Raw genomic sequence first — 11,575 nt, 5'->3', positions numbered from 1 at the left:
AAAGTTCAAATTCTTCCATTATGTAGCACTCAGCATTTTAACGATGCGTATCAGATACGTGGATATAATATGTTTCATTTGGGTGTATTAGACCTCATAAGATTCGCCACCGCTCATGGCGTTTCGCTGTTCAGTGTTAAACACTGCAGGAGGACGATGCAGGAACAATATAGTGGAGTTTTTGAAAACACACGCGGGAGTATATCCTTTAAAAAACGTGATAGACACTACATCAGTACTGTAAACGAAGTAGTCTGGCCTATACCAGTATGTCAGGTTCGTAAGAAAACAAATATAAGCGTTTACAGTTTATTTAACTTTATTTAATACCCATGTTCCTGGTACCCCCCTCGGTGACGGTTTCCACCGTATCCGCTTTGGCCACTTTGACCAAATCCACCCTGGCTGCCTTGGCCGAAGCCACTCTGGCCGCTTTGTCCGAAGCCGCTCTGGCCGCTTTGACCGAAACCACCCTGGTTGCCCTGACCGAAACCACCCTGGCCGCCTTGACCGAAACCTTTGTCGGGTGCGAATCCTGCGAAAGACATGGCTGGCTGAGATACAACGTATAAAAGGTATTTTCTTCAACCGAGCAAGGGCTTATTGACTATTGTTTTATGTGTGATCAAAAGGAATTTATTTTGGTGTAACATAACATGCTATTTAAAACAGCTTATTTTCATGCCGTTTATTATATATCAAAATGGCGTGGAGCTTGAAATCACGCTTCACTTTGCCTACCTGTAATAATGATATTAGACGCCACCGGGATTTATCTAACACCTTACGTTAGGGGCGCCGAGATAGCTCCAAATCTTAACGGGGATGTTGCATCAAAAATCCTTAGTGTAGCGCGGGTTTAAGGCAAAGATACCCCATGAGAAAATTTAATATTTTACCTTTAACAAATAATTACCCATAACACCGTAATATAACCTATCTGAGTAAAAATTGGAGCAAATTTTTAATATAACCTATCTGAGTAAAAATTTGAAAAAATTGAAAAAGAGCTATGGCGAGTAAAAGGGATTCATTGATGCGAGATTAATAATATTCAAATTACTCGAGTGAGTGGAATGAAGCGGATCATTTGTTGACGAGAGAGAATTCGTAAGTCCCGCTAAGCCTTTTGAAAAGTAGACAGTGTCTTATTACAAAACCTAAAGGCTTACTGGCATAAAACAGTGTTGTTTTAATATTGCTGACACTGTCGTTTGAGGATTCAGATCCTTATCCTTACGGACATCTAAATATGTCTTAAAGATTAACGGCTAAACTAATACTGTTTTATGCAGTGGCAGAAAAGTATATTTGTTTACCTTGCTGTCCTAACCCTCCTTGTCCCTGGTTACCGAAGCCACTAGATCCACCTATTAAATAAATGATAATATAATATTAAAAAAATAAATTGAAAAAAGATAACAACAAAATTTATCGTAGCTGGATTAAAGCTATAAAACCTACTTCAAGCTGTACAAGCGCGCTCTAAACTACAGCTCTAGAATTAAGTCTAATTGAGGTACAATCTTGTGCCCAATATTATATAGGATTCATTTTTTATCACCAACTAACTCTCCATGACTTCATTTATTTGTAAGCGTAAGAGTATTCTGGGTCTAATATCCATCTCGCGTCTATCTATCATCTGAATCGAACAAAGGTAACAAACAAACAAACAGAGTGACACTTTTTTTAATATAAGTATGGGTAAGTCAGTCATTAATTGTAAAAAATGGTGCCAATTCTTACGTAGCAGTAAAACGGTACCAAAACAGAATTTTTTACCTTGACTACGAAGACCGCCTTGAGACCTCCCAAATCCGGAGTCGGAACCTCCTGTAAATAAAAAGGATAGGAACATAATCCTCCTGAAGACCTTAATATAATAACCAGCCCTACTCAATTAAATTAAAGAAGTGAAGAAGTGTGCTACTTTTATAATGTGTTCAAGTATAATGTGTTGATTCAGTCAAGTTCAAGACTATGGACTCCATAAGATCCTATCCCATTCTATACGACATTAAATAAATATTTCGATGTACTTCCATAGATAATGAAGACCATGAGCGATAATATCCAACCCTGACCCACGCCTTTCTTTGTTTTTCAGAGATATGGATAAATAAATTGAAAAAGAGGGTCACGCAACATAATTAATTAATTTGAATCATGGTGAAACACACAAATGGGATAGGAACCATCGAGTAATTGATATATACATGGGCGCGTTCTTTGTCTTTTAAAGATATTGGTTTTTTTGTTATTATTGTTTACGAAAAGAGGCCAGCGCTTGACGAAAATCATGCCCGTTAGAAGCAATGATGAGGTCTATGTTGGAGCTCGCTTGCCTAGAAAAAGGCTTTTAACTCTTGCCTTGAAGGTAAGGTCAAGTGGATAAATAAATTGCCGAAGAGTGTCATGTTGTTAAGAGCTGTAGCCCTATCCCTATTCCTACTAATATTATAAATATGAATTTAAGTTTGTTTGTTACGCTTTCACGCAAAAAGTACTAAACCGATCATCATTAAACTTTGTACACATATTTCTGAAGGTATTAAAATTAATATAAGATGATTTTTATCCCGAAATTAAGCTCATTTCTTTTGGAAGAGGGGTAAAAGGTGTTTGACGATTTTACACCATAACGCCGTCAAATGATAACCGATTTAAATAATTAATTTTGTACTTTAGAGGTTATAGTGTCTGTTTAATTTTGCCAAAATTTCGTGTAGATCTGATGAATGTGATTGGAAATACAGGACACAACTCCTCAGCGGACGGCAGCCAACCCGTCCTTTAAGGCTTAGCTATACTAAATACATAAAGTTCGTAGAATTACACCTAAATCGAATGCCACACGTCTTTCGAAAAACAAAAACAAACGCAGACGAAGTCGCGGGCAACAGCTAGTAGGTTATATATTAACGGCCGATTCTCGCGTGGGCAGCCACCCTGCTTTCTGAGTCCAGGACGTGGGTTCGATTCCCACAACTGACAAATGTTTGTGTGATGAGCATAAATGTTTTTCAGTGTCTGGGTGTTTGTAAGTATATTATAAGTATTTATATACGTAAAATTATTGATAAAAATATTCATCAGTCATCTTAGTTACCATAACACAAGTTACGCTTACTTTGGGGCTAGGTGGCGATGTGTGTATTGTCGTAGTATTTTTATTTATCTGCTTAACAAAATACACACGAATCCCGATCTTTTATTAGAAGCAAATTATAAAACAATAAGAATTGTGTATTCACCTCTTTGCTGGTCGCGATCTTCTCCATGGTAGTATGGAAGGCCTGGAAAATATAATAAAAATTTAAGCGTACAAAATTATCCAACAAATATAACAAGGAGTATACCTAAGTATACCTAAGCAGATAAGCAGTGATAGCTCAGTGGGTAGGACTTCGACTACAATGTTGGGGGGCCGAGTTCGAATCCCAGCACGCACCTCTAACTTTCGTAAGTTAAGTACGTTTGACCAATTAAATATCACTTGCTGCAACGGTAAAGGAAAATATCGTGAGGAAACCTGCATGCCTGAGAGTTCTCAATAATGTTCCCAAATGTGGGTGCAGTGGGGTTGACTAAGGCCACCTTTCTCATTGTGTTAGGAGACCAGTGCCCTGTAGTGGGACGGTAATATAATCCTATTTACAATCCTGTAGCTTATTACCATAGGATTTGAGTCGGAGGGTTCTAGCTTTAGGGCCTCGTCGGTACGTGCATCCGTGTTAGTGTGTCGTTTCGAAACTGTGTTCGTAGTTTCCGTACTGCTTTACTGCGTCTGTACAGCCTAGCGGCCGTACAAGAGTCGCGTTCAAAAATAGATAAAAAAAAAAAATTCTCAGTCTTGTGATTGGTTGCACGCGGCGCTCAAACATCAACGTCGCTAAGGCCGCAGTCTAGACGCGGCGATTTAGCCTTGCATTTGATGATCATGATTTGGGGGGACAAATTGGGAATTTATAATTTATTTTTAAGCGTAGCTTGTGTTATGGGTACTAAGATGACTGATGAATATTATTATGAATAATATACATAAATACTAAGAATATAAATATAAACACCCAGACTCTGTAAAATATTCATGCTCATCACACAAACATTTTCCAGTAGTGGGAATCGAACCCACGGCCTTGGACTCAGAAAGCAGGGTCGCTGCAAACTGCGCCAATCGGCCGTCATTAGGTGTATGGGTTCATTAGAACTGCTATAATCCTAACAGGTTAGCCCATTACCATCCTAGACTGCACCATCACTTTCCACCATGTGTGATTGCCGACAAGGGTTAACTTGTAATTAAATAAAAAATACTACTTAGGGGCAGGACATGTCTGCCGGCGATCAGTGAGTGACGATGCCAATACGCACTTAGCAAAATGGGAAAAATTGTTTTGGAAAATCAAGGAATTCTAATTTGAACTATCTATACCACTAGCTGTTTCCCGTGGTTTCACCCGTGTGAACTTAAGGTCGTAATATAGTGTTATATTGGTCATCTCTAGCTGCTATTGTGGCTTAACTAACTGATAAAATCGGTTCAGAGTAGTTTCAAAGCCACGGAAGGCCAAAAAGGCACGGAAACTACTGAATAACAGTTACATATGGGTAATTTATTTACAGGCATTTAACTCTAAAAGGGTATGTATGGTAAAAGGTGAAAATATAAGAAAAAAAAATGATGTTACATTTAAAAAAAAGACTTACCGTACGCCACGGCTGCTAGCAACAGAAAACAGAGTACCTGAAATTGTTTCAGAATATTTCAGAATTTCGTTTATAGTAGCTGGAGTTGCGGCAAAAAATAATAGCAGTATGATTACTACCATCACTCACAGCAGTTTTATTTTAGAATTACAGATTATGTAATAAGAAAATATTTAATTTTTGAAAAAAAATGCGTTAAACATTTCAAAATAGCACGGTAGTAGCCCCCTGTTATTTTTTTCTGTCAAGTTCAGGGTTAATGAAATTTGGTTATGAGGCATTTAACATTTTAGAATAATATACAAGATACTTCCGGCAAATCGTATGTGAACAGCCGTATGTACGTGTACTTTCACGCAGCAACTGTAATAATACTATCCGCATTTATAATACGAGTTGTGACATCGTCCGCGTATAGTCAACCTTTAAAGATAGACATATGCTGGCGGATTTATTTTAGAACTTTTTAAGCGCAACAACTTTGTGATACATGATTTTATTGAAACTTTAACCGTTTACGCAGCGGACGTAGCGGAAGACCTCAAAAGGAATAAAAACTCCGATTTGAAATATTCTTCATTAATGCTATTGCTATGCTCCTATTAGTCGTAACCTGATATATAGCCAATAGCCTTTCTCGATAAATAGGCTATCCAATACTGAACGATTTTTTTAAATCGTACTAATAGTAATTCCTGAGATCATCAATTTCAAGTAACCAGACAAACAAACTCTTTAGCGGCTAAGTCTAGCTATTCAAAGGTGCAATAGCACCAGCATTTTGGGTACCATGCCCATAAGTGAACCGTTGGACGGCTTATATTTATTGTAAATATTAATTTTAATTTGTAATTATTATTTCCCTTAGATAAGTTGGTTGTGGGCTTCTTCTTAGACCAGGAAGCGTTTGGAACCCTCGTAGCGTTAGTTTTAAGTTTACGAATATGATTATCGCAATCATCTTACTCCCGTGTACTGCACGCATCATAAGTGCCTCTTATGGGCCCTACTTGAATAAAGTTATTTTGACTTTGACTTTGAAATTATACATTACTAACGTAATTGCCAACTGAGTTGATCTGAAATCAGTTGGAAACTTAGGTTTCAGAATGCAAAATATGTATTTAACAGGTTGATGGTGCCATTTTCTAAGTGGCTAGTTAAATTTGGTATTAATACCAGAATCGGCTTGTTGGTCTAAGAAAAATCCCACAAAAACCTATAAATGTTTCACTAAATGTACGGTGATGAATCCGCCGACATATTATTATCTGGTGATGAAAAAAACAAAATACTCACCCTGAAAGTCATTTTAACAGTTTTCCCACTCTCGAATAACTAACCGCACATAGCATTTCACCAATCTTTATATGCTACAATTATCTTCAACATACGAGCAATTTGACCCCGCACTGATGTTGTTTTGTAAACAATTATGATTTATTTATCTGTCCTAATTGTATTACTAGGTATTAGCACGTTGTTATTGTGGAATCTACCCAAAATACGTACCTAGAATTATTTATGTGACACAGCAAAAGCTTTATATGCTGTTTTGAAAAGTTAAGTCTGTTTATTTGTAGTGGCCATAGGTCTGCCGTCACCACACGGCACAAATGGCAGATCAAAATACAGTTGTCGCCACCGCAGGGCTAGCACAGGCAAGGATATAACTAACGTGTCCATCTGCTAAATCACGAGAACATAGAATAGGAAACGTTTACCCCCGTTAATTATTACACATGTATTATTTGGATATTATTTCCACTTGTGCGCCAGTGCTCGGCAGGGCTATTACAGGCAGGAGACAAAAATTAAATCTCCCGATTATATCCCCGGATCGGGGGAACAGGGAATACGAAAAGTTTACCCCCATTTATTATTACACAAACATTACTTGGATATTATTTCCACTTGTGACACAGTGCTCTGGGAGTTGATTAAGCTGTGGGAGAAGATACATTTTTATCCTGTCCCCGAGGAGGTAATTGTCTCCTGCCCATGCTAGCCGTGCAGGTGACAGGTGACGTTCAAGGCCAGGGGATTTATCAATAAGAGTAGCAGTGCCCACTGTACTAGGTATAACACTAACTATCATTCACTGCAATCACCAACCCGTAAGCAGTAAATTTAAGGATAGGCATTGTAAGAGTTATAAAAAACCTACCCTTAAGTATTTATAACTCGTACTGGAGATTTTCTTCATTTTATATCATCTGCATACCCTCTATGCACGTCACTGCCCGTAAGCCTGGCTAGTGATGAAGTCCAAACCCTCCCGTTAGGAGTGACTGTTTTAAGTCTGTCTATTTGTAGTGGTATAGATCATAGGTCTGCCGTCACCACACGGCACAATTGGTAGATCAGAATACAGTTGTCACCACCTCTTCTCTTCTTGTTGGTGTCGTTCAAGGCTAGGGAATTTATCTAACGGACAGCAGCGCTGTCCGCATCCTCTGTATTGTAGCACTAACTATCATCCACTGCAATCACTAACCCGTATGCCTAGCTGGTGATTAAGTGGTAACCCTCCCGCTGGAAGAGGCTCTTGGTCCAGCCCGATACGCAGAGGAAGACGGGGTTTGGGGGTAAGGAGGCGCCGGTATGCATATCTTCTCCCACCGTAAACAGCGGCAGGGAAACGGGGAGGGAAAAAAGGAAAAAAATGGGTGCAAAGGCCCATAATCAAAATTGAAGGAAGTGCTCTCCCTAACCGGAGCGCCACGGATGCAGGTGGCGCGTAGGGATGCCACAGTAGCATGCGAAAGCGATACTGTGGTGTCTCTGTATGGCTTAGGCGGTTCCGCTGGGTTTTGGTGGGTATTCTAGCCTCGTGGCAGCGAGTCACATATACCCTTCCGGAAGCAGGTTAGATAATTTCGTACTTAGAGACAAAGAAAGGATGCGTTAATGCATTTCCCAGCGCGACAAAAAAAATGCTTTTGGTACAGCAATGGACTGTTATAGGTTTATAGGCTATTGATGATACTATGGAAACCGTGCTAGTTTATGGCATTACATGTACATAGCTCATGCCACTGTTAGGATCATAAACTATTTTAATGCTTTTAATTTAAAAATTACGTCGGTACGTTTTTGTGCTCGAAGGGTAAACACACCAATAAACATATTCTAGATTTATAATATAACTCAGGAAGAATAAGCTTTAGACAGGACTGGACATATTAAATGTTGTGTGTGTGATTAGATTCCAGGGTTATTTTATTTTCAGAGCAGGAAACCGTCTGCGAGGCCCACTTGAATGTTATAGAAGTTCGAGTGTGCACATTATTGTAAGGATAAAATAAGGTCGTGTCTAGTATTTGTCGAGCCTATTCTATATTTAATAAGGGTTTTACAAGATATATCATTTTTATTTGCAAACCGAAGAAACCTACACCTCGGCTCCACAACTCGGCTACAGAAGAAAAAAAAAATAGAAAAAAAAAAGATACGTGCATAGTACCCAATAAAGTGACAAGTGTCACTTGATTTTACTTTTGGATATGGCGTTAGGGTTGCATCTGATTTATTTCAGTAAAACTATGGCAATGGTTTAGACAGAAACTGTTAATTTCGGTTTCACAGATAAGTCTCAGAAACTGTAAATAATGTACCTCTAAAGCCTCTGTAGTATTATTTGGGTTTCATTTACACGATGTATATACAGGGCTAGTCCGGGGAAGTACTAACGCCATGCTTATTTGTGCAACCAAGTAGCATTGCTGTGTTACGGTCTGAAGTGCGTGCCGGTGTAATCACAGGCACATGAGCCTTAACACCTCACCTTAAGGCCTCAGGTTGATTGACACAGGGTGGCACTTTGTAGGACCAGTTATTTGCATGCCTTGCGAAGTCCGTCGATTTCCACTATCAATAAAGGTAAAGAAGTTGTAGATGGCTAGAGCGCCACTGTGTAGGATTTGTTTCTTGCATGCGCTAAGAAGTGTCTTTGTTGTAGGTGATAGTTTTCTATTTACCATAAGAGCTTGGCCCGTAAATTATCACTATAAAGAGAAAAAGGACATAGGTTACGAATAAAATACCACATTTTGTAAAAACTCTTTAAAATGTCTATATTTAATAAAATAAAAGCGTAATCTTAAAACCTAGCGTCTCGGCCATTCTGAATTAAATCCCGGATCAATATCTGCAAAAAAAAAAATTATAATTGTATTTAACGAATATTGGTATTATCATAGTCATAAAGTTTTAATGTTACGGAGATGACACTGGTGCAGCAAATGATTTTATTATTATTCAATTAATTTTCCAAATCCACTTGATATTAAGTGAAAACCCGACGAAATTGTTAAGCCGCATGTGCCTATAATTACAAAATCAACCACGACCTTAAGATTCGAACACAGTGATGATGCTTTCTTGCTTGCAGAAATAAGCATGGCGACACATAATTAAAAACATGCAGAATCCGTGTACACGACTAATATTGCAGCATCAAAAGCAACTCCACTTTAGAATGGTTTCTCTTACAAACTGTTAGTAACTTCTGACTAACAGTTTGTTAGAGAAACCATTCTACAACTACATGGTATGAAGATACCATTAAGCAGTTCACAGTAATTATTTACTCTAATGTTACCCTTCTGCGATGGTTTCTAAATATTGGATTTGGTTATCATATTCAATATTTAGAAACCATCAGGCAAATGCCCGTCGAAGCAGGTTTTACAACGCCAATTTCCAACCGATTTGGAAATTCACAATTTTGATGCGCATGTACAGAGTTTTCGATTATAGTGAGATGTTGGTAATAGACACATACATACAAAAGTGAGACATACCTTCGCCTAAGCCACCATTGCCTTGGCCATCGGGGAAACCAGGGTCAGGGTTGATAGCTCCTCCTGAAAATCGATAGCATTGAATTTCCTAGACTGAATGGTAACCTAAATAGAGCCTTGGCGCAAGTCTCCCTTGAGACCAGACGACATATTTCAGAATTTTTTTTAATTCTTAAAGGACCCCACGTTTAGGGTTTACGTCTGAGTATACCACTATATGCTCTCAAAAGCGCGTGTGCAGTCTTACACTACCGCACTTGGCCGGAATAACGGATCGCTAGTCTTCACACCCCTTTGAGAGCATTGTGGAGAACTGTCAGGCATGCAGGTTATCTCTCAATTTTTATTCCACTACAAGTGAGCCCTTGACTGCTGGTGGTAAAGCTCACCTGGTGGTAAGCGATAATGCCGTCTTAGATAATAACAGGCGAACCTGTTAGGGGTATGGCAGTTCTTTTAAACCCATATCACTAATCAGTTTTCATATCAAATTCACTTAACGGTACGTCATTTTCGGTCGGGTGGTAACAGTCGAAGCCTGTCGCCGGACCAGACCAGAGAAAATTCGGCAATTATTCATTACCATATTGCCCCCTGCAAGAGATCAAACCGGGGAAAACTTAATAACTCAGCACTCACTTTTATGCCAGAGTAGTCATTATTAAATTGCTTAAAACTCACATAACTCCGAAAAGTTTACGGTGAGCTAGAGATCGAACTCCTTCTCCCGAAAGACTGAGGTCCTAACCACTAGGCTATCACTGCTTTTGAGTACGTCATGCAATTTACTTGATTGTATCGATTTTATCTATAAAAGCACAACAGATGGTTGGATCTTACATTTCGTAACATTACCTTGGCTAGGAAATCCACCTTGTCCTTCCCCATTTCCGAAGCCAGGGTCGTCAACAAAATCTTGCGGGAACGCTGAAAAAAAAATATTTCAACGTCTCTATACGCTCAGGGTACATCCAGGTCGCGGTTTGGAGAAGTTCTGGAAAGTCTCGCACGACGTCAACTTGGACTTTCCTTTCCGGCATGTAAAACACCGTGGTCTTCGATTTAGCCTTACTGGTATCCGTTTGTCCGTAATCAAAGCTTCATAGTTAAAATTGACGCGCTTCCTGGTTTTCAACAGAGCTAAAATTTTGAACATGCCAACCTCTAGAATAAATGAATTAATACACGTTTATTGTATAGCAAAGAAAAAAGTAGTTACAGAGATATACAGACATAGAGCACGAGGGTACAATCTGGTGGCCTTATCGCTAAATACCGATTTCTTCCAGCAACCAATGACAAACGAGGCAGAAATTAAAAAAAAAAGAATTATATATTTACCATTAACGACCACGGCTACCAAAAGCAGAACGCAGATAGTCTGGAATAAAATATAAACATACTTGTTAATTCAATGAAATTGGACATCCAGCACGGCTAGCATGGGCAGGAGACAATTATATCCTCGGGGAAAGGATACACATTTATCTTTTTCCACAGCTTTATCAACTCTCAGACCACTGGCGCACAAGTGGAAATAATATCCAAATAATATATGTGTAATAATAACGTGGGTAAACTTCTTCTATTCCATGTCCCAGTGATTTAGCAGGTGGGCACGTTAATTATTTTCCTTGTCAGGGGATATAATCGGGGGATAAAATTTTTATCTCCCGCCCGTGCTAGCCCTGCTGAGAGATTAAATGAAAGCCCCTGATCAAACATAAGATAGGTACATTCTATACCTGGATAATTGGATATTATGTTTTATGTATGCCTGTTAGAAAGCAATGATGAGTTCTAGGTTCGGGACGCTTGCCTGAAAAATGCCTGTCCGCTCTCTTTGCAGGTACTCAAGTCAAAAAAATTGTATTCAAGATCTCTTAGTAAAATAAAAATTGTACAGTCGTGCTTACGTCCTTCTAGAAAATTCACGAGAACAGCCCCATCTTTAACTCATACATAGCTGCAAGTATCACTCACATCGGTGACAGATATTTACATCTACTATTGAAATCATATTGTCTATTGAAAGTTACTTTTTCGTGTTACGACAA

The 11,575-nt window shown here is 38.8% G+C and overlaps 1 protein-coding gene across 1 annotated transcript; it reads right to left on the bottom strand.

The window, feature by feature from the left end:
- Positions 1–295: 295 nt before the first annotated feature.
- Positions 296–6,081, bottom strand: LOC120633312 (DEAD-box ATP-dependent RNA helicase 9-like). The gene is made up of 6 exons (XM_039903501.1): positions 6,013–6,081; positions 4,714–4,750; positions 3,258–3,299; positions 1,786–1,836; positions 1,320–1,370; positions 296–535 (listed from the first exon to the last, which is right to left on the bottom strand). Exons 1-6 carry the CDS (start codon positions 6,022–6,024, stop codon positions 324–326), a joined length of 405 nt encoding a protein of 134 aa, XP_039759435.1. The 5' UTR covers positions 6,025–6,081; the 3' UTR covers positions 296–323.
- Between the last annotated feature and the right edge of the window lie 5,494 nt (positions 6,082–11,575).

This window comes from Pararge aegeria, chromosome 21 (assembly GCF_905163445.1).
Source record: "Pararge aegeria chromosome 21, ilParAegt1.1, whole genome shotgun sequence".
NCBI lineage: Eukaryota > Metazoa > Arthropoda > Insecta > Lepidoptera > Nymphalidae > Pararge > Pararge aegeria.
This window is presented reverse-complemented; position numbering and strand designations above follow the sequence as displayed.